The 25,890-nt window shown below is 51.9% G+C and overlaps 1 protein-coding gene and 1 long non-coding RNA gene across 5 annotated transcripts; one reads left to right on the top strand and one right to left on the bottom strand.

Annotated features, from left to right (window-relative positions):
- On the top strand, positions 1–25,890 carry Gramd1a (GRAM domain containing 1A). 4 transcript variants are annotated; one of them, XM_029479690.1, is made up of 20 exons: positions 1–90; positions 770–1,058; positions 12,177–12,393; positions 12,483–12,503; positions 13,170–13,254; positions 13,401–13,504; positions 13,592–13,687; positions 14,845–14,925; positions 16,144–16,256; positions 16,467–16,617; positions 17,087–17,288; positions 17,860–18,003; positions 19,994–20,112; positions 20,196–20,338; positions 21,406–21,509; positions 21,592–21,765; positions 21,845–21,932; positions 23,055–23,162; positions 23,256–23,376; positions 25,433–25,890. In XM_029479690.1, exons 2-20 carry the CDS (start codon positions 799–801, stop codon positions 25,523–25,525), a joined length of 2,424 nt encoding a protein of 807 aa, XP_029335550.1. In that variant the 5' UTR covers positions 1–90; positions 770–798; the 3' UTR covers positions 25,526–25,890. The 4 variants fall into 4 exon arrangements, with proteins under 4 accessions (XP_029335550.1, XP_029335553.1, XP_029335551.1 ...); XM_029479693.1 differs by lacking the exons at positions 1–90; positions 770–1,058 and adding exons at positions 4,014–4,086; positions 22,689–22,700; XM_029479691.1 differs by lacking the exons at positions 1–90; positions 770–1,058 and adding exons at positions 4,764–5,035; positions 22,689–22,700.
- On the bottom strand, positions 3,187–6,392 carry LOC110297742. Its single transcript, XR_002378325.2, has 3 exons — positions 6,289–6,392; positions 5,999–6,108; positions 3,187–5,140 (listed from the first exon to the last, which is right to left on the bottom strand). It is a non-coding gene; the product is annotated as an uncharacterized LOC110297742 (long non-coding RNA).

Genomic DNA, 25,890 nt, shown 5'->3' with positions numbered 1-25,890 from the left:
CCCAGCCCAACGCAGGGAGAAAAGGAAGGGCCAGTCTTTCTCTTGTACTAGAAGACTGAATCCTGTAAGACTGAAGGAAGAACTCACAAGGTAGGGGGGTCCTGGGTCTCCAGAGTGCTGGTAAGGTCCAAGCCAGGCCTGAGAGTCATCAGGGTCTTCTTTAAACCAAAGTCACCCTTCCCTTGTCCCCAGTGAGCTGGATTGCAGAAGCCTTTGCTGTCTTCTGCTGTGAGGAGACACAAGCTCTGGGCTGGCAATGTTAAAATGGTGTTAAGAGTAGGGGCCTGCTTCCTCCCGCCTGTGTAAGATACCTTCTCTTTGTGTGTTTTGGTTGAGGCATTGAGAAAAACACCAAAGGGAAGTCCTAAGTCTGCCTTTCTCTGTCCCAGCTTAGCTAGCTATGCTGGAAGCCCAGTGCAGCCTGGATCTTCTCCTGGCCCTGATGTGTACAGGGAGCATGGTGTCTGGGCCTTACAGCCACAGAGAATGCTCAGGGAAGACACCCATCCTGGAGACACCAACAGCTGTTTGCCAAGCTGTTTGTGAGCTCTGAGCTGAGCTCTATGCAGCTGGATGCTCAGCACTGGCTGTTTGTTCTGGAATATTCTATGTCTATAGGGCCTTTAGTATGACGAGAGAGCAATAGAATCTCAGAGTCATGAGGGTACAATGTCAGCAGCGGTGGGAATATCACTCAGACCTTTGCAGTGTCCCCAACCCCAAACTGTACTTGGACAGGGCTCTCTGATTTGCATCTCCTTTCTCTCAGGGGCCACACTGCTGTCCAAGTTCTTCCTCATGGCTGACCTTCTCCCTCTGCTGCCCTGGGCTCCCCAGGGGTCCCAGGGTGGGAACCAGGACTCAACAGGATCTCCAGCTGAGCAACAGACACAGACTGACAAAGTCCAGGACCTCTCCCCTAAATCCTGGAGACTCTTGGGGGTGCCTACTATTCACATAACTCCATCCAGTGATGGAGAGTCACCTCCAGGCACCCCCGATACACCACGATTTCAGAGTATGAAGACCTTGGACCCGGAGTGTCTGTCGCAAGACAGGTCAGACTTGGGAGTGGGATGGGAGGTGTCGTATGTTTTGCCTCAGCTCGAGTGTGGGCTCCTTTTGCTGAAGCTCAATTAGAGTCTAGCCTGAGCCCATGAGCCCTGATTCGAGGCCATGAAATAGATGTGTATATTAGTTATGTTTCTTTTACATGTAACCAAATACCTGATAAGAAGGAATTACAGAGGGGTTTGTTTGGGTTCATGATTTAAAGGTATCATTCATCATGATAAGGAAGGTACAGTACTAGGGGAGTCTTGCAGCTGTGGCAGCAAAAGCAGATGGCTTCAGGTCCTCTCATCTCTGATGACCATGAAGCAGTGAGATGGGCACACCAGCCTATGCTCTTTTTCTCTTTTTCCCCTCTTGTATTCAGTCTGGGATCCCAGCTCAGGACTATGCTGCACACATTCAGGGCTACTCTCCCCCACCACACACACAAACACTCTGGAAATGCACTCCCAGACGCACTAAGAGCTGTGCCCTGTAAGGCTCTAGTTGCCTCAGTCCACTGAAGTCAACAAAATTAAGTCAGCACAAGCCACAAATAAAGGCCTGGAATGTGCTTCGGGACCAGTGACTGTGGGCCCAACTGCATGCTGTCGTCAAGAAGGCTCACAGCACAGGCTGAATGTAGGTGAGGCCTGGATAATGGCTAAGAAGCAAAGGTGACAGACTGTAACCAGAATTTGGTTTCCAAATGGAAATAGGCTGACATGCAAAACAGCCTAGGGTAATGGATCAGAGCTTAAGAACAAGTGCTCCTCTTGCAGAGAAATGAAGTTAGGTTCCCAGCACCCACATTAGGCAGCTCGCAGCCACTTAGAACTCCAGCTCCAGGGCATCAGATACCTTCTTCTGGTTTCCATCATATGCAACATCTTCATCCCCCCCCCCCCACACACACACACATACACTAATCAAAAACATCAAAACATCTTTTTAAAAAATAATTTTAAAAATTAAAAATAATACCAAGGACAAGACAAAATGAGGGCAAATGTAGTTTTCTGCGTCTCTAGTGGCAAGACATATTTGTAAGCCACCACAGAGCTATTTCCTGTTGTGGCTCACAGGTGGGTGTAAAACATTCAAACAAAACTTCTTCAAAGAAAACCGACTTCTAGCCCAGGGAGACTGAAAACAAGAGGTTCAAGGACAGAGTATCACCAAAGGAAAGAACCCGACAGACTGACCTTAAATAGAAAGAACTGTGTGCTGGGGTTTCTCCCCAGCTACGGATGCTGAGAAGGACCAAATGTTCAGGAAGCACAGCTCTGCCAGCACCAAAAAAGTCCCAGAAACAAGGATGATCAAGTGGGAGAGAGAGTCAAACTGCAGAAGGATACAATGGGGACTAGTTGTATCTTTCAAAGATACTGAATAAGAGGCTGGCTTGTTGACTCCTGTGTTGTAGCAAAACCGCACAGGAGTGATCCACACTGACTTCAGGGCAATAGCCAGGCAGAGACAAGAGGAGTAGGCACTTGAGCCTTTGGTGGCAAACGTTACAGTTTATCTGTTTTTAAAGGTGTATTTTTTAAATGTGTCTTCATGAGTGTCTGGCACGTGCATGTGAGTGCCTGCAGAGGCCAGAAGAGGACACTGGATCCCCTGGCGCTGGAGGAAATGCTTACTGGGAACAAAAGCAGAACAGACCTTAAGCACCAAGCCAGCTCTTCAGCCCTGTACGGTTTTTGAGACAGGTTCATGCTTTATTGTCTAGGCTCAGACTCATGGTCCTCCAGCTTCAACCTCCAGAGGGCTGGAACAACAGGGTGTAACACCACGTGGGACTTAACACTAAGGAACTTAGCCCTTCCCCTCCCTCCTCTCTCTCCCCCTCTCTCTTTCTCTTTCTCTCTCCTTCCTTCCTTCCTTCTAGACTGTTTCCTGCATTACCTTGGCAAGTCCAAACTCTCTCTGTAGACCAAGCGGGACTAAAACTTACAGCAATCCTCCTGCCTCTGCCTCCCAAGGTCCTCTAAGGTCTGTCATACCACGTAAGCTTAACAGCTTAATTCATCTAAAACAAACAAACAAACAAAATCCAGCTAAAATGACCAACCACCCACAGAAGTCCGGAGTGATTTTTTGATATGCAAATTTGAGCACAATGGCCTCCCACTTAAATACTTTAATGACTTTCCATTGTCCTTAGAAACAATCAGAACCTTTAAAGAAATTAATGAGGCTTTTTATGCATACTGAACCTCTTATGATGGTGAGGACACAGATGGCCATTATACACTTTTATTTGAAATGAATATTCACTAAGTAAAAATGTAAAAAATTTGTGGGGTTGGTGGTTCCTGCCTGTAATCCCAGCATTTAGGAGGCTGAGGCAGGAAGTTCATAAATTCGAGCCCTGCCTCAGCTACATACTGAGGTTTGAGGCCAGCCCAGGCTACATAATGATATCCTGAACCTCTCTCCAGCCCACCCAAGCCCTCACCACCAAAGTAAATGTCTTTCTAAGAGTAAACAAGCTACGGAAGTATAAAAAGAGCAACGGACACAGAAAGATGGAAGGCAGCCATGCAAGAAGAGCGAACTTCCTCCTGTGGAAGGGATAGCAGTGCAAAGGTCCTGAGGCCGGGGGGGGGGGGGGGGGGGCAGGTGGGATGAGCAGGGGTGTAGATTGACACCTGGGATAATCAACCGGGAGGCTAAGGAGGAGCCAGTTAGACAGACAGGTGGAAGGGGCCCAATCAGGAGGGCTCTGGACACCAAGGTGAGCACTTTTTTTTTTTTTTAACAAGGAATGAGGNGGAACCAGGGAAGGGCTTGAAGCCAAGAGGCCTCTGGCCAGACTTGGCGATTCACAGGCTCTCTGGCTGTAAGTGGTAACAGAGTGGGGTAGGAATGGAAACCAAACAAGGTGGGACTGGGCCTACTGTAGCTGGACAAGAGGCTGAAGGCCGAAGAGGGGTGGGGAGAAATCCCTGGGCTGGGTCCCAAAGCCAGAGGCTCGTTCACATTGTGTTCTCCAGCAAGGACGACAACCACGCCTGGCTTGCAGAGGTGGGTGCAGGGCTGGCTGGCACAAGAACTAGTCCTACACTGCAATGTATGGTCATTTCCCGTCCTGAGGCTCGGCAGGCTTCCCAGTATTAAAAGCGCTGATGAGCCCTGCCCCTGTGCTGTTCTGGGGGAAACCCCTTGCCTGGGAACAGGGGGCTCCCCAGGCCTGAGAGACTTGCCCAAGCTCACACAGTACTGCTAGGAGCCGGGTGGGCTGGAATCTGACATGGTCTGCACGATTAGGCTGGGGAAGTCTCCATACACACACGCGCGTGGAAAAGTGAACGCTTCTAATGCAGGAACTGCGGTTCTGAGGCTGGGTGGGGAGAGCGGGAAGAGGCTTTCCACCCTCCAGCTGTGGTTCCCCCACCCCACCCCACCCCCAGACTTCCGCCCCAGGCCAGTTCTTCCCAGCATCAGCCTGTCACCCACCTCCATCCCACTTCTCAGAGACTCTTCTGGGTCCTAGGGGAGAAGCCCAGGGTGTTTAAACTTGTTTGCTCATTTGTTTTGAAGACAAATTCTCACTCTGCATTCCAATGGCCTGGACTTCATTATGTAGCCCAAGCTGGCCTCGAACTCATGGCAATCCTCCTGCCTCAGCCTCTGGGATGTGAGGCGTGCGCTATCACGCCCCGCCCAGGCTGCTCATTTTAAATAAAAATTTTCTTCTATCTCCCAGCCGGACTCTTTCTCCAGCCATCCTAGGCCTAGGCCCGCGCTCGCGTCCAGGTCCCCCTCCCGGCGGGGGCGGCGCCGTGACGCGCGCGGGGCGGGAGCAGGAAGGGGGTGTCGCTGACGCCGAGGCGGCCTCCGGCGGCTCCGGCCTTTTGTGCGGGTGGCAGGGTCCGGTGGAGGCGGCGGCCGAGGCAGGCGAGGCCCGGGAGGCCCATCTCAGCGCAGCCGGCCGGGTCCTGCCCTGCAGCCGGGGCGCCGCATCCATGTTCGAGTAAGCACTGGGCCTCGGGGTGGGAAGCGGGGACGGCGGTGCGATCGGGCTGCGGCAGAGGGCCGGAGTGGGGTTCCCAAGCTGGTGCATGTAGGAGCGACCCCGCTGGGGACCAGGAGGGGTACACGTGTCTCGGGTGCTTGAGGGATTGCAACCTGGCGGCGAGACCCAAGCTTGGGGCGTCACTACCGGCCTGGGACGCGTATGGGCAGCGGGGAGCTCCTCTAGGCCTGGATCGTCCCCCTACAGGGAGCCCTGACCCAACACCCAGATGAAAGGACCGCGAGCAGCCCCACCCCCCATCCCCAGTACTGGGCAGGCCCGGCAGATCCTCCGGTCGGTGATTCCCGTTTGTCTTGGGGGCTGGGGAGAAGGAGCTTCTTTGAGCCTGAGATCTCGGCGGGGTGGGGGTCGTGTGTGTTCTGCCCCCCGCCCCCGCCACTCCTTCCTGGTCACCTGTGCCTGCGGGTTTCCGTTTGTGATTGTGCTCAGCGTGTGTGTGTGTGTGTGTGTTGTGTGTGTGTGTAACAGCTGGAATCCTTTGGGGCAATGTTGTGTGGCTGTCTGTATGTTATCTATCATCTTCTGTGTGATGGCTACCACCCAGGTCGAATGCATCTGGTGCTCTTGGACCCACTGTGGTTGTGTGTGAGACATGTCTCATTTTCTTTGTGGCACCGTGTGCAAATCACACATTCTGAGCTTGTGCCTCATTGTGACTTGTACAGCATTCCGCATCAGTCTCTTGGCTGGCTGTGCCTGTAATTCACCATGAATTACGTCTGTGAGTTACCTCCGTGAGCTCTCATTGTGATTTTAGTATGTGTGCATGTAGTTGGGGCTCGGCTGCTGTGCGCCTGACGTCCACATTTGGACGTCTTTTGGTTCCGTGAACAAGTAGAAATTGCATGTGTCTACCGGTGACAGTGTGGTGTCACTGGGCCCTTCGGGTGGCTCATTTACCTCTGGTTCCGTCTGTGGGAAAGTCCCAGTGTATCCAAATGTGGCATTGTTGCATGCCTTGGGTGTGTGTGGGAGATTGTCTCTGTCTCCCAGACCCTTTGTGGCTTTGTCTGTTAAAAGAGACAGAGACCCCTTGTGGTTTTCTCAGCTGAGAACCCTCCCTCCTGGGATGTTGGGTGTAACCTTAACTGCTTTGCAAAGCGTGCCCCTCCTCATGCTGACCCTTCAATATCTGGCAGTGCATTGTTCCCAAGCCCCCCTTGTCTATGGGAATGTCAGGGCTCTCTCACCTTGACAGCTGATAGTTCCATTCCTCGACCCTCGAGAACTGGCCCTTGCTTTGTTTTCTCTGCCTGGTGAACACCCTGCAGTTAGAGGGACAATCGGGATGTGTAGGTTGATATGATGACTTCCCATAGGAATGCATGTCTGGGTCACTGGGTCCCATGACTAGGTGACGTGTGAATAGTTTTGTAGTGGGTTTTGCTGTTTGTTTTGGTCTTCAGTGTAAAACTTTCTCATGGTTGTATATATGAAGCTGATTTATGTGGACTTACTGTGTTTCTCTGACTCTGGGATGCTGTGTGACTGTAGCATATTTGCGCGCGCGCGCACGTGTGTGTGTGTGTGTGTGTGTGTGTGTGTGTGTGTGTGTGTGTGTGTGTAAAACGTTCCTGGCAGTTGTGTATGAATTTGACACACTTACAATGCTGTGGTTGTTTATGCTCGTGACACTTCGGTACGTGTGAAAGGCAGAGAGACAGGTGGGAGAGACTTCGTTCACCTGCAGGCCAGTTTGCCTGGGACCCTCTGCGTCCCCAGCCATCTTTCCCATTCCCACACACCTGTTTGTGCCCTTGCCCCTCTGTGCTGAGGCGGATCCTGAGGCCCAGGACGCAGAGCATCTGCACAGTGAAAACGCCATTCTCTTTCGAGTCTCCGCCCCTTAACGGTCCTCCTCTCGCCACTCTGATCCCTCCCTTCACTCTCCCAGGACTGGCTGGCTGGATGGCTTGGGCCACCCTAGGGCTCTGCTACCCGCCCTTGAGAACTTCCTCTTTGTCTCATCCAAGAGCAAGAGGGATGAACTTGGCTTGTCTGTGCCTTCAGCCTGCCCTCGAGTGGACCTGGGGCTTCAGAATGGGTCAGGCCCAAATTTTAGCCCAGAGGTGAGAAGAGATCACAGGAACCCCCGTGGCCTTCTGCTCTCTAGAAACATGCAGGGTGGCCCAGGGTCTTGAGGTCTGCATTGGGAGCCCACGTGTCCTCAGTTCTGCTGGTCCCATGCTGTTCTCAGACCTGCCAGCCTCCTTCCTGGCCCTGAACTTGATGCTTTGAGAGAGTCCAGCACCGTCTCTCCCACACTTCGCCAGCTCTGTTCTTTGTCCCCAGCCCTTGGCCTCAGTAAGCCTGGCCCAGCAAAGCCTTTTGCAGTCAGTCTGGCTCACTTAAGAAACCCTCTCTGCTCCTAATTATTCTGTCAGAATTCAGTGTGCATCAGATTTTAAGTTGAGGTTTCTGATGGGGCGGGGGGGGGGGGGGGGGGGGCGGTGGAGATTGACATTTGAGTTTTGTTTCTCTTTTGTTTTGTGGCAGTCCTGGTGATGGACTCCAGGGCTTTGTACATGCAAGGCATATCCTCCAGATTCTGTTGGGCGGATTCTACTGATTCACATGCCCAGCTCCTTATTAGTCATAGCTACTGGTGGGCCACACCCCCAGACCCTCACCACTAGGTTCAGGGCCCTTTAGCTACACATTCCCAACTCTGGAGTCCTTAAGACAGACTCTTGCTATGCAGCCTATGCTGGTCTCAAACTCTGTGATCCTCCTGCCTCAGCCCTGGAATACTGAATTAACAGGAGTGCCTCACCACCTCTGGATGGAATCTGTTTCAAACAGGTTCCTGATGATGTTGGTGGAGTGCTCTGGGGGGCTGTGCTGAGCTTTACAGCAAAGGCAGATGTCAGAGGCCATTATTTTGATTTCTGTGGGGTTGTGTGTGTGTGTGTGTGTGTTGCTCTGGCTCCCTGGTTAGTACAGCCAGGTACTTGGGACCTGCTGCTTACAGTGTCCCCACTGTGTTCTGTGTATGTTTAGACAGCAATAGGAAGGTCTAGGGCACCAGCTGAAGTCCCTCCAGGGTCAGCATAGCTTCTTGAACAGTTTCAGGAAGGTCGGTAGCAGAGGTGTCCCTTTTATTTCAGAAGCTGTGCACAGGGGAAGCTGTCATACATTGCTTCTTCGTCCCTTTGTCTTACATATCATTTCTTCTCCACGCAGCCTGAGGAGGTAAGAAAACCAGGTGAAAGTGAGGCTAGAGAAGGTGTAGATGCCGCCCTGTGGCTCTGAGGCTGCAAACCTTTAAGTCCTTTGAATCCAGGCTCTGGAGGGAGCAAGCAAGCCTGGTCACTTTGCTCATGCCATGGTGGTGCCTACTCATGGGCACCTACTAGGCAAAGGGGAGAAGGATGGGGAGCCAGAAGGACGGCATGTTCCTGGTAGATGCTCTGAGGACAAGAAGGTGAGGGTCCGGGCAGTGGTGGCACACGCCTTTAATACCAGCACTTGGGAGGCAGAGGCAGGCGAATTTCTGAGTTCGAGGCCAGCCTGGTCTACAAAGTGAGTTCCAGGACAGCCAGGGCTACACAGAGAAACCCTGTCTCGAAAAATCTAAAAAAAAAAAAAAAAAGAAAGAAAGAAAAAAGAAGGTGAGGGTCATCAGCAGAAGGCTGTGATTTCAAATGGATACATGGAGACATGTCTGTCGAGCATGGCGGGGCTCCGGGGGAGTTCTGCCTACATCTAGTGAGAGAAGGGCATATGGATAAAGGGAAGAATGAAGGCAGGAGCTGGAGAAGAGGGAGTTCCCATGATGAGGGCCAGGGAAGGGTTGAGGGCTTTCCTGGGATAAGTAGGGTGGCCTGACAACCAGGAAGTCTCTGCTCAGTGTGGGAATAGGCTTTCTCGGGCTGTAAGTTGGGACAGACTGAGTTCAGACACCAAAGCATGGTGACCATGGAGAGCCGTAGTGACCCAAGCCACTGTTGATGTCCTTTTATTTAGTCATATCATTTATAAAATGACTTTATAAGAATCACATGACTTCCTCTCTCACACCCCATCAAAGCAGGGCTGCAGCATAGCGGGAACTAAGACAGCCCTCAGGCATGTCCCCAGAAACCCATAGAGCTGCTCGTTGGGGTGACTGCTGCAGCAGCAGGGTATCGGAACCCGCAAAAGACAGAGAGGTGCACTAAAGTCTTGAAGTGTTGTATAATATCTGCAAGGGCCAGGCATGTTCCTGTGGCCTGTAGGTGACTCTTTAGTGACTTCTTGATGTGACTGCAGAAGCAACACCAGCCAGGCATGATGGCACAGGGCTGTTCTACCTCAGAATGCTGAGGCAGGACAACCAAAAGTTCAGTCCCAGTCTAGACTACTGAGTTTAAAGCCAATCTGTACAGTTTATTGAGAGACCCCACCTCAAAATAAAAAGTAAAAGGGGGTCTGGGACGTGGCTCAGTGGTAGAACAGCTGCCTAGAATCCCCCAGTGAGGGGCTGGGGGTGTGGCTCAGTGGTAAAAATATCCACTAAGCATATACCAGGTTCTAGGTTCAATTCCCAGCTCAGCAAAAAAAGAAAAAAAAATTGCAGAGCAAAGAAGAGCAAGGGCAGTGTGAACAGGGAGACCTGCATGAACTAAAGATTATATGGGGGAGACATATTTGAAGAAACTTTCTGGGGGAGCAGAGATGGCCTAGTAGGTAAATGTGCTTCACTAAACCCAGCCACCCATGTTATATTCCTGGGATCCACACGGTAGAGGGGACCAATTGCTGAAGACGTTCCTGAAAGAGGAAATACCACTTGTATTCCAAAGTAGATCTGTGTACTGAAGTTAGAATCCTTCCCAGAAACTGCTGTGCCTCCCACTGTAAAACTGGACAGTCCTGGGCCCAGGCACACAGTGTTTTTGAGCAGCGATAAAATCAATCACTCGGAGTGTTTGACAGAATCCTGATAAGAAGTCAACAAAGATGTCCTTTAAAGTCCCTGCCTCTCATCCCCGCCGCCCTTATGGCTGTCGGTGTTTGCACTGTTACCAGAATGTTCTGTTTGCTTAACGTCCGCCTCTGGCAGGATGTTAACTCGCCAGAACCAAGACCAGGTCTCTGTTAGTGCTGGGCGCAGCCAGATCAGGGCTGTTCATTCAGTCCCACAGTGTTTATAAGCATTAATTATGGGCCCTGTCTCTAGTTTAGGTGCTAAGGATACCGACAGCAACCAAGACTTCCTCCAGTTCACAGTTTAGGGCAGGCAATAAAGAAACTGTGTAAACAAATGAACAGGGTGAGTGGAGATAGTGTGGGTGAGTCAGGAGGAGGGAGGGCGGGGAGGGAGGGAGCTCTTTCGGGCTGAGGGACCTTGGAGGAGGAGGGCTGAGGATGGAGTCCGTTATGCTGAAGCTGTGGGTGGGCTTGTTAGATAGAGGAGACCACAGATGCAGGGTGTGACCCTAGGAGCTTAAAGAACAAGAGGAGGCTGGAATGACTGGGACAGAGGAGGAACATGAGGCCAGGGAAATAATGAGACCTGGTCACATCGAAATCAGACTTAATTTTCATCTGGAGAGAGGGACAGCCAGAGTAGGGCTTAGAGAACCCTGAGCTGACTCAGCTAGCTGATCACCAGCTTCCTGGGCAGCAAGTGAGGAGAGACTGAGGCAGAAATAGCAGTAGAGAACTAGAAGAAAGTTTGTGTGCCATCTGTGTGAAAAGGAATGGAGGATGGGATGAGGAGACACAGTAATGAAAGGAAAGATGGAAGTTTTAGAGGTGGTGTTGGTGGGGGTCATGGACAGATTAGAGATGAGGAAAGGAAAGACACTAAGAAAGGTGCTTTGGGGTGGGAGACATGGTTCCTGGTGGCTAAGAGCTTATACTGCTCTGTAAGAGAACCTGAGTTCAGTTCCTGTTACCCATACGGTGACTCACAACCACCTATAACTCCAGCTCCCGGAGCTATGGCACCCTCGTTTGGTCTATACTGGCACTGCACATCTGTGAGTCTACATAAACAGTGCATGCACACACATACACACAAATAAAATAACACTTTTTAAAAATGTTTTAACACTTCAAAAAGAGGGGTACTGCCGGGCAGTGGTGGCACATGCCTTTAATCCTAGCACTTGGGAGGCAGAGGCAGGCATATTTTTGAGTTCAAGGCCAGCCTGGTCTACAGAGTGAGTTCCAGGACAGCCAGGGCTACACAGAGAAACCCTGTCTCAAAAAAAAAAAAAAAAAGGGGGGGGGGTACTTAAGTTTGCATTTTGAGTGTCACATGTCAATAAAGGTTTGCTTTATGAATAAATTAATAAGATTATGTTTTAAAATAATTGGGTGTTGGGCATGGGTAAAAGCATTTGCCATATAATCCTGATCACCTGAGTTCAATCCCCTGGTGGAAGGAAAGAACTGACTTCCAGAAGTCCTCTGTCCCCCAGATGTGGTCATAAAATAGCAAGTGTCATGGAGGGCTCACTGTGTGCCTGACTGTTAGAGAGACTTCACAGTTTGATTTCTTTAATCCCCCATAATCCTACACAATGATGATGTATGTGGGGTCATCATTGCCTGGGCTGTAGTGAAGCAGTAGAGGCACAAGGATATTCAGGCCTGCTCTAGGGTTAGAGAGACAGGAAGGAGGTGAATGAGTGGGTAGGGAGATGGATAGAAGGAAGGAAGGAAGGAAGGAAGGAAGGAAGGAAGGAAGGAAGGAAGGACTGACTGATGGACTGATATGTTGTTGACTAGGATGGTAGATGGATAAACAGATAGATAGTTGGATGGACAGATGGAAGGATGGATGGACTGGTAGGTGGGTATATAGGTGGCAGGTGGATGACTATATGGATGAGCTGTGGTTAGGTGGGTAGGGGATCCATAAATGAGTGGACAGCTGGGTTGGGAGATGGATGGATGGAACTGATAGGCAGGTAGATGGCTATGTTGGTGGATGCATGAATGGGCAGGTAGATCGTTGGATGGATGAATAGGTGGGCAGATGGAGCCACTAGATGGATGCACCTTCAAAAATCAGGCTAATTCCTGCCCCTAACCTCCCCCCACCCCACCCCCACTCTCTTCTCTTCCTCTTCCTCTCCCTCCCTAGCACCACGCCCCACTCTGGCCGGAGCTCCCCAAGCAGCTCGCCGTCTCTTCGTAAGCGGCTTCAGCTCTTGCCCCCAATCCGCCCCCCTCCGGCTCCTGAGCCAGAACCAGGCACCATGGTGGAGAAGGGGTCTGACAGCTCCTCTGAGAAGAGTGGCGTGTCGGGGACACTCAGCACCCAGAGCCTGGGCAGCCGGAACTTCATCCGCAACAGTAAGGTGGGTGAGAGCTCAGGTGGGGTCGGGAGAGGGCGGCAGCAAGGGCAGAGAACACAAGTCTCCTCCTAACTCATGTCTTTCTCTTGCAGAAGATGCAGAGCTGGTACAGTGTGAGTATCTGTCTGCACATGGGGCTTGATAAAGGTATGGGAGAGGGCTGTCTGCCTGCTGGGAGCTCCAGACCAGAGAGAGCAGTTAAGGAGTGGGCGATACATAAGATGCTTCTATTTAACACACAGGACAGGATGCTGCTATTTGTGGTCTCTGAATGGCCTTGGGTGGGTCTTCCCCTCCCCGCTTGAGAAGTATTAGCCTAATCTTGTGATACCAGAGGGAAGAGTGGATAAGATTTAGTGATGCTGGTGGTGGTACCTTGCACAGGGCCTGACTCTTATATGAAGTCAGTAAACAGAGAGATGGCTCAGCAGTTAAGACTACTGTCTGCTTTCTCAAAGGACTCAGGTTTGATTCCCAGTACCCACATGGCCATTCACAACTGCCTGTAACTCCAGTTCTAGGGGACCAGATGCCCTGTTCTGGCCTCCTCCAGCCCTGGGCACTCTCCCCATGCACCCATATACATATAAGAAAAGCACTCATTCATATAAGTAATTTTTTAAAAGTCAGTAAATGGAAGGTATTCTTATGGTGGCATGTGTGTTGTGAGCAAAGAAGCCCCAAGGGCCAAGAAGACTGAGAGGGATCAGAAATTTTGGGGGGACAAATAGCGGCTTGGAATTTTCACTCAGGTTACCATGCCCCAAACCTCTCCACAGATGCTGTGTCCCACATACAAACAACGCAACGAGGACTTCCGGAAACTGTTCAGCAAACTTCCTGAAGCAGAGCGCCTCATCGTGGGTGAGTGTCCATGCCCCCAGCCTCAGTTACTGACCTGGACCAGAGCTTCTGGCCTCTCTCCTGCCACCCTGCTGGTTTGTGGGCTACCGCTGGGACAGAGCACGTGACTCACCGTGTCTGCCCGTCTCTCCCTCCGCCACTCTCAGATTACTCCTGCGCCCTGCAGAGGGAGATCCTCCTCCAGGGCCGCCTCTACCTCTCTGAGAACTGGATCTGTTTCTACAGCAACATCTTCCGCTGGGAGACCACAGTGAGTCAAGCCGCAGGTGGATGCTGAGGGGCCTCAGGGCCGGCAGGGCTTCCGGCTAGTTCTCACTGCCCTGTGCTGTCTTTTAAGATTTCCATCCAGTTGAAGGAAGTGACCTGTCTGAAGAAGGAGAAGACGGCTAAGCTCATCCCCAATGCCATTCAGATCTGTACTGAGAGTGAGAAGGTGAGTGATGGACAGATGGGGGTGGGGGGCACGCACCAGGATCACAGAGGAGACCCCCCCCCAGCTTACCTAGACATGCCCATCAGAGCAGATCCTCATTTGTGTTGAACTTGGCCTGTTTATTGTCTTGGTCCTCGCAGTGGTCCATCCCCACTCATTTTGGCTGGGGCCCCTACAGTATTCTCCTATGCAATGGCCCCCTTACATAGATGTTCTGCAATGCACTGATCCTAAAATCTCCCACGAACCCATCAGTTCAGATGTCCCCACCCCCAGCCCCAGCCCCAGCCAAAGCTGGGATAGAAACCCAGGGCTTTATATCTTCCAGAAAAATACCCCACCCCTGAGCCATCTCTCTAGATCTTGTTTGTTTGCTCTTTGTTTGGGGAACAGGGTGTCTTATGCAGCTCTTTCTGTCCCAGAACCCTCTATGTGGTTCAGGGTGGCTTTGAACCCACAGAGATCTGCCTGCTCCTGCCTCCTGAGTGTTGGGATTAAAGGCTTGCTTGTTTGTTTTTGTTTTAAGTATTTATTTCTTTTTATTTTACATGTATGGCTGTTTATCCTGCATATGTGTACCACATGTCTGCAGTACACATGAAAGCCAAAAGAAGGTGTCAAACCTCCTAGAACTGGAGTTACAGATGGTTGTGAACTCCCTGAAGTGGGTGCTGGAAACCCAAGCTGGGTCCTCTGCAAGAACAGCAGGCGCTCTTAACAACTGAGAGATCTCTCCAGCCCCTAGACATTGTTTGTTTGTCTGATTGTTTTTGAGACAGGGTCTGGCTGGCCTCAAACTCCAAATCTTGGCTCCGCTGCCCTAGTACTGGGTCAGCAAGAACCACACCTGGCATTTGCTTCATATCTGCTTAGTTGAGAGATAGCTGTGTCACTCTAGAGTCCTAACAAGAAACAGGAAGGACTAGGGAATGACCTGACAGCAGACTCCCCTTTGTGTTTGTCAGCCCAGAGCTGGAAGAGTTAGCCATCCCTGACATCAAAAGGGGCTAGGAAAGGCACTGAGCATTGCTTCTGCCTCGGGCATGGGGAAGGTTCTCTCTCCCACCACCTCCAGGAGGCTCTTCGCCATGGTGGTGACCACCGGGTGTCCCTACCCCATCCTGCCTCTCAGTCTCCTCACACCCCTCTTTTTGCAGCATTTCTTCACTTCCTTCGGGGCCCGAGACCGCTGCTTCCTCCTCATCTTCCGTCTCTGGCAGAACGCGCTGCTTGAAAAGGTGGGTATGACTGATGCTCAGGAGAATGGGATTAACTAGGGATGACCCAGAACTCATAGGAAACTCCCAGCTCTTCCTGTGGGCACCAGGCCCTTCTGCATCTGTGGCTTCTCCAAAGGTCTTGCCAGGGATAGGCCAAGAGTTCCCATGCCTAGCATTGAAGCAAAGTCCCCAAAGGAGGAAGGGATTGGTACAGACTGGCCCCCCGATGCTGAGGGAAACCTCCATGTGAGGCAATACTTAGTAGGGAGGAAGGGCATAGGTGAGCAGTCATTACACCTATCCATCAACACTGCTGATACCCCTGAGACACCCTTCCCCATCCCTGCTCGGCTGTGTGCCTCACTCTCTCTGCGGCACTCATCCCCCAGGGCAACTCCAAACGGGCCATCCTCAAAAGTAAGACTGCGAAAGACCTCCCTCCTCTCAGGAGCCTGATGGGGCAGCATCCCCAAAGAGGACAAGGCCAGAGGAGGGCCCTTCAGTTCCATTCTCATCACCAAGCAGTTGTGTGTGGCAAAGGGGACCATCTCTACTTCAGAGCTCCCAGGACTGGGTGTGGGCTGGGCTCAGTGATTTTGCTTATCTCAAACTCAGTGGATTAGGCATTGCTGGGGCTCTGATCTCAGCTCTTTCACCTCCCAGCAGGGTGACCTTGGATGGGCTACTGGGCACTTCGTGTCTTGAAGTCCTGAGAGTGTTGCACTAGTATCTACTTTGAGGTAGCACTTACGCAGCGTTTGTAGGAATGCCAGCAGCGGCCACTGCCTTAGCTGTTATCATTAGCTGTTATTATTTCATTATCTCTGGGGCCCAGCCAATCAGTGGGCAGTGGGATGCCCAGGGCTGCTGAGGATATATAGAGGAGGATAGAGACCAGACAGCATAGGAGGCAAGAGCTTGGACTCTTCTGGAATCTGACTAGCTTTGAATCCCTATGGGTCATTTGTGTGACCTTGAACACATGACTTCTCCTTACAGAATTTTCAGATCCTTCTCAGTAAAAAAGGGAATCTTCCATAGCCAGAGCACTATGGACTTAGGAGCTCTACGGTGTGGCTTTTAGGGCCTAGGACCCAGGCTCTGCAGAAAGAGGCAGGCTAAGTAGAGATGGGTAGTCTGGAGTGGATAGCCATGCTGCCCTCTAATGGAAGCTAGGAGAACTGCTGGAACCAGGCAGTAGAAACAAGAGGCCAACCTCCTATCCCTTATGCCTAGACACTGAGTCCTCGAGAGCTTTGGCACCTGGTCCATCAGTGCTATGGCTCGGAGCTGGGCCTCACCAGTGAAGATGAAGACTATGTCTGCCCCTTGCAACTGAATGGTCTTGGGTGAGTTGGAGGTAGAAGATGGCTCAAAGGGATGTCAGGAATTTCTGAGGGGCCTTCCTGAGTCCCTTGGATCTGTTGTCCAGAGATGAATTGTTGATAAACATGAGGTTACTTATGCAAAGCCTGGTGGGGTGGAGGGAGAACACAGTGAGTGTAGCATGTGGTGGCCGGAGGGTCCAGCCATCACCCACTTCCTCCTTTCCCTTGCAGGAGTCCCAAAGAGGTGGGAGACGTGATTGCACTCAGTGACATCAGTCCCTCAGGGGTGGCTGACCACAGCCAGGAGCCAAGCCCTGTGGGTTCAAGACGTGGCCGGGTCACCCCAAACCTCTCTCGAGCCAGCAGTGATGCAGACCATGGGGTGAGCAAGTGGATGCTTATGGGGAAAGATGGGAAGACTGGGAATGGAGGAGGGAGCATGGAAGATCAGTGCGGGGGGGGGGCAGGGGGGGGGAGGGGACTTGGCAGAGGGATGAGATGGGGATGGGTGGAGAGAGGAAGACAGACAAGGAAAATAGAGGTGAATCGGGCAAATACAGCAGAATTGGAGGAAGAGGAGACACAAGGGGAGCAAGATAGATGGATAAGAGACCGATAGGCAGCAAAGTTTGTAGGCCAAGCTTCCACATAAGCCCTCATCCCTGGGTGGTTCTCAGGCCTCTGTCAGACTAGCCAAGAGCCCCCAGGTACAGACATCTTGTCCCCAGGGTTGGTCCTTCTGGCCAGGACCTAAACTTTAGTCTATCAAACACTTGTGGCCAGAGTTGACATGTGGGAACCCTTGGGCTGGGGTTGAGGTGTGGAAGACTAGATGGACCCCTTCTCTGCAGGCCGAGGAGGACAAGGAAGAGCAAACGGACAGTCAGCTGGATGCCTCCTCCAGCCAGACAGTGACCCCAGTAGCAGAACCGCTGAGTACTGAGCCGACACCACCAGATGGGCCCACTTCCTCCTTGGGTCCCTTGGATCTGCTGGCTAGAGAGGAACTGTTGACAGACACGAGTAACTCGTCCTCATCCACTGGGGAGGAAGGTAAGGAGGGAATAGGTGGCCCCCATTCATTCTCTTTGGTTATACCCAAGTCGGGACCAGTGAGAGCGGAGGCGTTGGTACCTAGGGCACATCATACAGATGGTTAGGGATGTCGCTCAGACAGCATCCTGCATTAATGGTTCTGTGGCCAGAAAAGGCTGGCTGTGAAATTGGTTATGATTGTTTTCACTAGGTAGACTTTACTCTTGTGAGCCCCGAGACAGAGCCCTAGGCTTGGTTACCCGACAATACATGGCACAGTGACTGCCACAAAAATCCCAGACATGGCTCTGATTGGTCTGACATGACAAATGATTCCAGTTGACTGTAGGAGTTCTGTGTCAATGGGCACCACTGCAGTGGCTTTTATTGTCTGGGCTGGGGCGTGTGCCCACCTTCGGCAAATCCTATAGTACAGGAAGAGTTTCGTATTGTTTCAGGTTCTCGGGTGTCTCTTGTTCAGGAAGATGAGTTTGCCCTTCCACCCTGGAGGCCTAGGAGTGAGAAGGAGCATTTGTCCCAGAGGAACCCAGAGATGTACCCACATAATGAGGACACTTTTGTCTCCCAGGTGACCTGGCTGCACTGCTGCCTGACCTCTCCGGCCGGCTCCTCATCAACTCCGTCTTCCACGTGGGTGCTGAGCGTCTGCAGCAGATGCTCTTCTCAGACTCTCCGTTCCTGCAAGGCTTCCTGCAGCAGCGCAAGTTCACAGGTCAGGGGGCAAAGGAAACAGAGGACCCTGTGTCTGGCACCTGTAGGAGCAGGCTTCATGCTGCTTCTGGCTAGCAGTGGCCTCGGAGAGGGTTTTCAACCTCTTGCTCACACTGGGTGTGCTTGTAGAGCTTGTGTTATCATGAAACATGAATGAGTTGGTACCTAGAAAGGGCCTCCAGCAGGAGCTATGCTAAAATCTAACCAATGCACATTAGTACCTACTCTCTCAGACTCCTAGAATCCTGGGCAGCCATGGAATGTCCGTAGCAGAGAACATACAATTAGACTGTTTTAAGCAGGTATTATTATTCCTGGGTAGAGCAGACACAATCCTCAGGAGACTAGAGGACAGTGGAGCTGGCCTGGAGAGATGGCTCACTCCCCTGAAGTGCTTTCTGTGCAAGCATGAGGACCCCAGTTTGATAACCAAAACCCACATAAAACAATGGGTACTGGATCAGCAAGGTGGCTCAGTGAGTAACGGTGTTCACCCGAACCCACACGGTAGAAAGAAGAACCAACTACCACAAGTTTTCCTCTGACACACTTGTGCCTGGTACACATGCCAGCCCCCCGTAAATAAATAAATAAATGCAGTGAAAGTATCTTAAACGGGCTAGAGAGATGGCTCAGGGGTTCAGGGCATGTACTGCTTTGCAGAGGACCCAAGTTCTGTTCCTAGCACCATGTGGGTCTGCTCACAACTGCTCACATGTGACTCCAGCTCCAGGAGAACCCAACATCTTAAGCTTCCACAGGCACTGAACTCACACTGACACATCCACACACTGACACACAGATACAAACATATGACATAGACACCCAACACACAGACTCACAGACACACATATGACATAGACACACAGCATGCACACACAGACTCACAGAGACACACAAAAACACACATGACACAGACACACAACATGTGCACACACAGACTCACAGAGACACACAACATAAAAACATGACAAAGACACAGAGGCACGCAGACACACCCACAGACAGACAGACACACACAACACAAAAACACAGACATACTCACACAAAAATATACACAGATACATAGGCACACACAGACACTCAGACACACACATGATACACACAGAGAAACCCAACACACAAAGACATAACACAGACAGCCATACACCATACCACATACATACATATACTGCACACACACATACACACACACAAACCCACTGAGAATAAAATAGATCTAGAAATTCTTTAAAAGCTGGGCACGATGGCACACACTTCTGAGCACGTGACTAGCAGGGGCCTGGCCAGCTGACCTGTCCCAGTTGGTGAGCATCAGGCCAGTGACAGACTCTATCTCAGGGAAGCAAGGTGGACAGCACCTGAAGAGGAACAAGGTTCACTACTGGTTGTTCTCTGGCTCTATATGAATGCTCCCATGTGCACACACACATATATGCAAGCTGCACTCATGAGTGCACATAGGCATATTCACGGTATATACATACGGCCATGCCTCCCCACCCTCCCCAAGACAATGGACAATAACATATTAGGGAAGGCAAGCCTAGGACTCCTAGGGACTGAAGGATGGTGCAATGGGGACCCAAAGGGAGGGTGTGGGGAGGTCCTGGGTTCAGTATGGAACCTGGTATGTGTGAGGGTTCAGGGGACCTCCAAGGGAAGGTGTCACAAAGGTTGGAGTTCCTTCATTTGACCGTTGGGAGAAACCAAGCCTGGTATCAAAAGGAAGCTAAGGTTGAGGCTGTGGCAATGACTGAAGCGGTCGCAGAAGGTGTCAGAAACTCCCCGTCTGTCATTACTGCTGTAGTCTAAATTTTTTTAGCTTCTAAACTAAAAGTGGGGTGGGCAGCACGGTGGAGACACAGTGTAGGGTGGTGCAGTTGGGGACAGGTCCCCAGAGAATTGAAACCCTCCAGAAAGGCTGGGTTTCCTACAGCCTGAGAGCAAAGAAAGGAGAGTGCGCTCTTCATTCTCCACCTCCCTCCCAGATGTGACCTTGAGCCCTTGGAGCAGTGACAGCAAGTGCCACCAGCGCAGAGTCCTGACCTACACCATCCCCATTAGCAACCAGCTAGGCCCCAAGAGCGCCTCTGTGGTGGAGACACAGGTAGGCTTGGGGAGGTGGCTGGCAGGTGGGCTGGCCCCGTGGAGCAGCTCTGACCTCCCGGCTGCTCCTTCTGTCCCCTGCAGACGCTGTTCCGGCGCGGCCCACAGGCGGGCGGGTGCGTGGTGGACTCTGAGGTGCTCACCCAGGGCATCCCGTACCAGGACTACTTCTACACTGCCCACCGATACTGTATCCTGGGTCTGGCCCGGAACAAGGCCCGGCTTCGGTGATCCCGAGTGTGCCCTATCTCTACCTCACCTCAGTGGTCAGGGCTGCCTCCACCCAGCATTGGAAGAGGTCATTGTGAATAGAATAGTTGATGTGCTCAGCTGTTCACTGAACCCCTGAGCACGAGTTGAACATAGATATTCTAGGTCTCAGGGACAAAGATTCCCCTGTAAGGGACCTTAAACTTCACTGGGAAAATTCCAGTGAATTAAGTGATTGCAGAATGTTATTCAGCTCACTACCTCACCTGGCTTTAGAGAAATTCACAGGAGGCTGGAGTGAGAGAGCAGGGGGTTGTACTACAATGATCAAAGGTGGACCTTCTGAGAAAGGAATATTTTGTAATAGAGGAAGAATGTCCAATACAAAGGCTCTGAAGTGGGAGCATGGGAGTAGCTGGAGTAGAGAAGCAGGAGCATGGGAGTAGCTGGAGTAGAGAAGCAGGAGCATGGAAGTAGCTGGAGTAGAGACGTAGGAGTGAGGTGCATTCAGGGAATCAGTCTGAGCCCAGAGGACCCTGAATAAATTCCACAGACAGGCTTCATCTGGCTACAAATGAGGGTGGAATAGGAGACCAAGAGGAGCCCTCCCACTCTGCTGTCTAGGGTGTAGAGGTAGGGCCTAGGACCAGTTGGGAGTGGCAAAAAGGACAATAGTTGAATTCTGGATAGGTTTTGTTGAGAGCAGGGCCTATAACATCAGCACTGAGGAAGCTGGGACCAGGGGATCCTAGGTTCAAGGCTGCAGTGAGTTCAAATTTGTAAGGGCCTATTACAAGATAAAAAAGACTGGTGTAGACTCCACTGGGGGAGGGCCTGAGGGTAGAGCTCAACTGTAGAACTCTTGCTTAGCAGGTAGGAATTTCAGTCCCTAGTATAGCCCCAAATCAATGGCAGTTATAGGGAGACCCCTAAAGTGTGGTTTAAGTGTAAATGTGGATGGAGGAAGCCGAAGAGTCCAAGGCCTAGGTTTGAGGTGATAAAGACCCTTTTCTGAATTAGAAGTCCGGGGCTTGTAGATTCCCCCTACAAACCTGACCTAGGTCCTCTCTTGTCCTCCTCCTAGTGTATCCTCAGAGATCCGCTACCGAAAGCAACCGTGGAGCCTCGTAAAGTCGCTCATTGAGAAGAACTCATGGAGTGGCATCGAAGATTATTTCCACCACCTGGGTAGGGGACTGAAGGCTGGCGGTGCAGGGGCAGCTGTGGCCCAGCAGGGTACAGACATACCGAGCCATCTCTTGTCCCTCAGATCGAGAACTCGCCAAGGCAGAAAAGCTGTCCCTGGAGGAAGGAGGGAAAGATACACGTGGACTACTGTCAGGCCTGCGGAGGAGGAAGCGGCCCCTGAGCTGGAGGGGGCACAGAGATGGGCCTCAGCACCCAGACCCAGACCCCTGCACCCAGACCAGCATGCACACCTCAGGTGAGTTACCTCAAGATAGGTAGCTGGAGGAAATGGACCCTGGGGTGCTCCTGGCTCACCCCAAGTTGTTGTTTTACAGGTTCCCTCAGCTCTCGCTTCTCGGAACCATCTGTGGATCAGGGCCCTGGGGCAGGCATCCCCAGCGCCCTGGTTCTCATCAGCATTGTGTGAGTAAGGAAGACTGGCATGGGTTAGCCTGGCTCTGTGATGTGGACCACGTGCTTGGTCTCTCTGGGCCTCTGCTTTGGTTGGGATGTGGGTGCAACTCAGAGCAAGGATTGCATATTGGGATAAGTCCAGCAGAGTTCCCACATGCCGCTCCATTTGTCTTAGAGAAGTCTTTATTGCTGGCACAGCAGCTACCCTGGGGCCCAAGGGAAGTCAGAGGGAAGAAATTTCTGGAAGAAGAGACAAAGTATGTGAAGTTAGCTACTCAAAAGAAGCCAAGTTGTAGATACATTGTTTTTCTGCACCCAGTCCTGAGCTGCATGAATCTGTAGACACAGCAGTGACCAAGAGTCCCATGGGAATGGTGGAGAGTTGTTGTCAGACCCAAGGGAGGGGGCTGGGTTGGTGTGGGAGGTCGTGGCAGCCAGAGATGAGAAGACATCATAGTTTCGGGGGAGCCAAGGACAGATGAGCTGAGACCTCCGTAGGGCTTGGGCAGGGACACAGGCATTTGGAGGCCAGTGTGTATGGGAAGGGCAGGACAGTAAGGAAATGCAAGTAAGACCCCAACATACCCGCTTAGAGCTGACCCGAGCCTGATGCTCAGCCTCTTGAGGCCTCAGTTTCCCAAGATCACCCGGGAACCCTGTGGTCTTGAGGTTCAGAGCTAGACGCCCTGGGTGGAGGAAGGCCAGGTACCAACCCTGCCCTGGGCAGTTCTCACATCACTTGTCTTCCCCTCACTGCCTCCGCAGGATCTGTGTGAGGTAGGGCATCCTCTCTCTGCCATTCCCCTTTATTGAAGCACATCCCCCTGCAGCGTTCTCTCCCTGTTCAATGTCCCTGGCTTTTCCAGGGAAGATGGCTTAGTGTGGCCAGCAAGCATGTAGGCATGACATAGGTCAAAGCGCAAACCCTGTCTTTTCTGCTTATGGGCTGTGTGACCCTAGGCATATCCGTCACCCTCTCTGAACCCCTTTCCTCTGAAAAGGGTGGGAAATGACGGCGCCCTTTAAGGTATGGTTGTGCTAGTGTGCTGTGGGCGGGTGCAGACCTCCAAGCCTGACTGGAGGGGATATCCATCATGATCCCAGGGGCCTGATTTCGGATTCTGTCCCCAGCCTCATCGTTCTCATCGCCCTCAATGCCCTCCTCTTCTACCGTCTCTGGTCTCTGGAGAGAACAGCCCATACCTTTGAGTCCTGGCACAGCCTGGCACTGGCCAAGGGGTAAGAGGAGAGAGCCTGAGGGCAGAATTTGGGGCCAGGGCTCAAGCACGTTAAGATGGCCAGGGCCATTCTCACTCTGATTCATCTCCACAGCAAGTTCCCCCAGACAGCCTCGGAGTGGGCGGAGATCTTGGCTCTGCAGAAGCACTTCCACAGCGTTGAGGTGCACAAGTGGAGGCAGATTCTTCGAGCATCCGTGGAGCTCCTGGATGAGGTATGCGGCAGCCATGCGGGGCTGTGGGGCCTTGGGTCAGGATGCATCACAACCAAGGGCTTCAGTTTCCTCCATCATAAAATGAGGAAGCTAGTTCCGGTAGCTGACCTCTTAGCTTGCTAGGGAGATCCATGGGACAGAAGGAACAAGACTCACATCCTGGAAAAGCATCCTTCAGGCATGGCTGGATCCAGCCATTTAGCTGTAGTAAGAATCCCCTCTTTCTGTGCTGCTAGGTAGCAGGTTGGTTTAGGGAGACATGCAGAGGATAGTCCTTTCTGTCATTAGCTGCTGGGGTCGCATGTCCATCCTTCCCCAATCCGAGTAGCCAGGCTGTACTAGGCTTGGTTCCTTGCCTGCCTTGGGCTTAGGTTGGCTGATAGAGTGACTCTCCCAAGGGCATTTGGTTCTCATCTCCAAAAAGGGATTGATGAAGTCACCCTGTAGAGTTCAGGGGACACTCAAGGTCAGACTGCTGTGTGACCTTAAGTAAGTGACTGTCATTTGGGCCTTGGCTACGTCTTCTGAACTCTTCTAGAGTAATGCCATCCTTCATAAGCTAGCAGCGCACTGACACTTGAAGTAATGCCAAGCACACTGTAAACACTTAATGTTCTTGCTGTTGGTGAGCCTCGCCTAGGCTTATAGGAGGTGCTGAATAACTACCCCGTCACCAAATAGTGCTCCTCTTGATCCCAGAGGACTGCAGCCAGCAGCTGAGGAAGACTGAGGAAAATGTGTGGCACTGGGGTGGGTGCCTCTGATATGGAGGAGAATGAGGGAAAGGCTCTAGCTTTGGTCCCTGAGGGCATCCCTGAGGGACTGAACTGAAGGAATTGATGTAAATTCTGTTTAGTGGGCCAGAGGGCATGGCTCAATGGTAGGGCCCCTGCCTAGAATCCCCCAGTGAGGGGCTGGGGGCGTGGCTCAGTGGTAGAGCCCCTGCCTAGAATCCCCCAGTGAGGGGCTGGGGGCGTAGCTCAGTGGTAGAGCCCCTGCCTAGAATCCCCCAGTGAGGGGCTGGGGGCGTGGCTCAGTGGTAGAGCCCCTGCCTAGAATCCTCCAGTGAGGGGCTAGGGGTATGGCACATTAATGAGAGCAAGAGCCCTTAGCATAGCAGAGCTGTCCTACTACCATCCAGAAGTGACAGTTCTCCAGCCAGCCATGCAGCAGGAAGCCCTATGGATTCATTGCTTTCTTTGTGATGTAAAGAAGGTGAACTGGTGGGTCTTCTTCCTCCTGGGGCAACACTGAGCAGCGACTGAGGGAAGGCTTATTTTATCTCATGGCTTACCGATGTAGTCTATCGGGGTCACTGGGAAGGCTCTGTCCAAAAGTAGAGATGACATAGAGACAGAGAGAAAGGCCAGGCTATAATCATCAAGACCCATCCTTAGTGGCCTGGGTCTGCCAGCTAGATCCATCCTGGAAGTCCTACAACCTCTCCTAGCCCAGGAGAGGATTAAGTGTTCAAGTGCATGAGGAGAGTGAGGGACATTTCACAGTCAAGCCAGGAAAGGAGGAAGTGTTTATTAGGCTCCGTCCTGGGGGATGTCCCGGGAGCATGAGAACAGGCCTCCCCTAGTAACCTAAGTAGTCAGGGAGGCCCTGCTTCCTGAAGGTGCAGCAGCCTTCCGCTATAGTGCCATCTAGTGGGGACCAATAGACACACCAGCCTGTGGGAGATGGCTCAGATTTAAGTAGTAGGCAGGAGGTATGCAGGCAGCATCCTTTGGTTCAAGGCTAGGTACTTAGTCCCCCAGTGTACTACTTACTCACTGTGGACCAGGCTCTAGCATCCCTCAAATCTCTGACATAACTCTATGAAGCTGGGATATTAATCAGGTGATTATATTAATCACCTGTTCTTCAGGCAAGGAAATGGGCCCATAGCAATGAAGGAATTTGCCCTCACACTGTTAGTAATAACAAAGTTCGGATTTGAACCCGGTCCACCTGAATCCACCTTGAGAAGTTACCAGGTGGTGAGGCAGCATGACCGTGCAGAATGGCGTGGAGAGTGTGCTCATCCTACCTCCCTCACCTCTTCCGGCAGATGAAGTTCTCCTTGGAGAAGCTACATCAAGGAATTACTGTCCCGGATCCTCCCCTGGACACTCAACCACAGCCTGATGACAGTTTTCCCTGAGGACTCCTGATTGAAAAGCCACACCCCTAAACGGACAGAAGGACACATGGAACCCTGGCAGCCACTGCTGGCACGGTGCGAATGCCGCCGGGAGGTTCCTGCCTGCCCCTCACAGTGGCCCCGCCAAGAGCCACACAGACCTGGGGACCATAGAACCAAGATGCACTTTAGATCTGTGTGAGCGATTCCAGCTGCCACTGCCTGCTCAGCCAGGGAGCTGGCCTGGTCTTTGGCAGGCTCCCCCTCCAACTAACTTATTTTGCCCAGCTGGGGTTGTGGGGGGCACCTTTTGGGGTGCACAAGAACCCCCTGGGTTTAATGTATTTATTTGGGAATAATGACCCCAATAAAGGGTTGGAAATGGC

The sequence above is a fragment of the Mus caroli genome, chromosome 7 (assembly GCF_900094665.2).
Source record: "Mus caroli chromosome 7, CAROLI_EIJ_v1.1, whole genome shotgun sequence".
Lineage (NCBI taxonomy): Eukaryota > Metazoa > Chordata > Mammalia > Rodentia > Muridae > Mus > Mus caroli.
This window is presented reverse-complemented; position numbering and strand designations above follow the sequence as displayed.

Bases quoted from the DNA above. Each gene is read 5' to 3' on its own strand.
- Gramd1a (XM_029479690.1), top strand. From the start codon at position 799: ATGGCTGACCTTCTCCCTCTGCTGCCCTGGGCTCCCCAGGGGTCCCAG. The intron at 13,688-14,844 runs GTGAGTGATGGA...CTCTTTTTGCAG, and splicing joins TCTGTACTGAGAGTGAGAAG to CATTTCTTCACTTCCTTCGG. The intron at 23,377-25,432 runs GTATGCGGCAGC...CTCTTCCGGCAG, and splicing joins CCGTGGAGCTCCTGGATGAG to ATGAAGTTCTCCTTGGAGAA.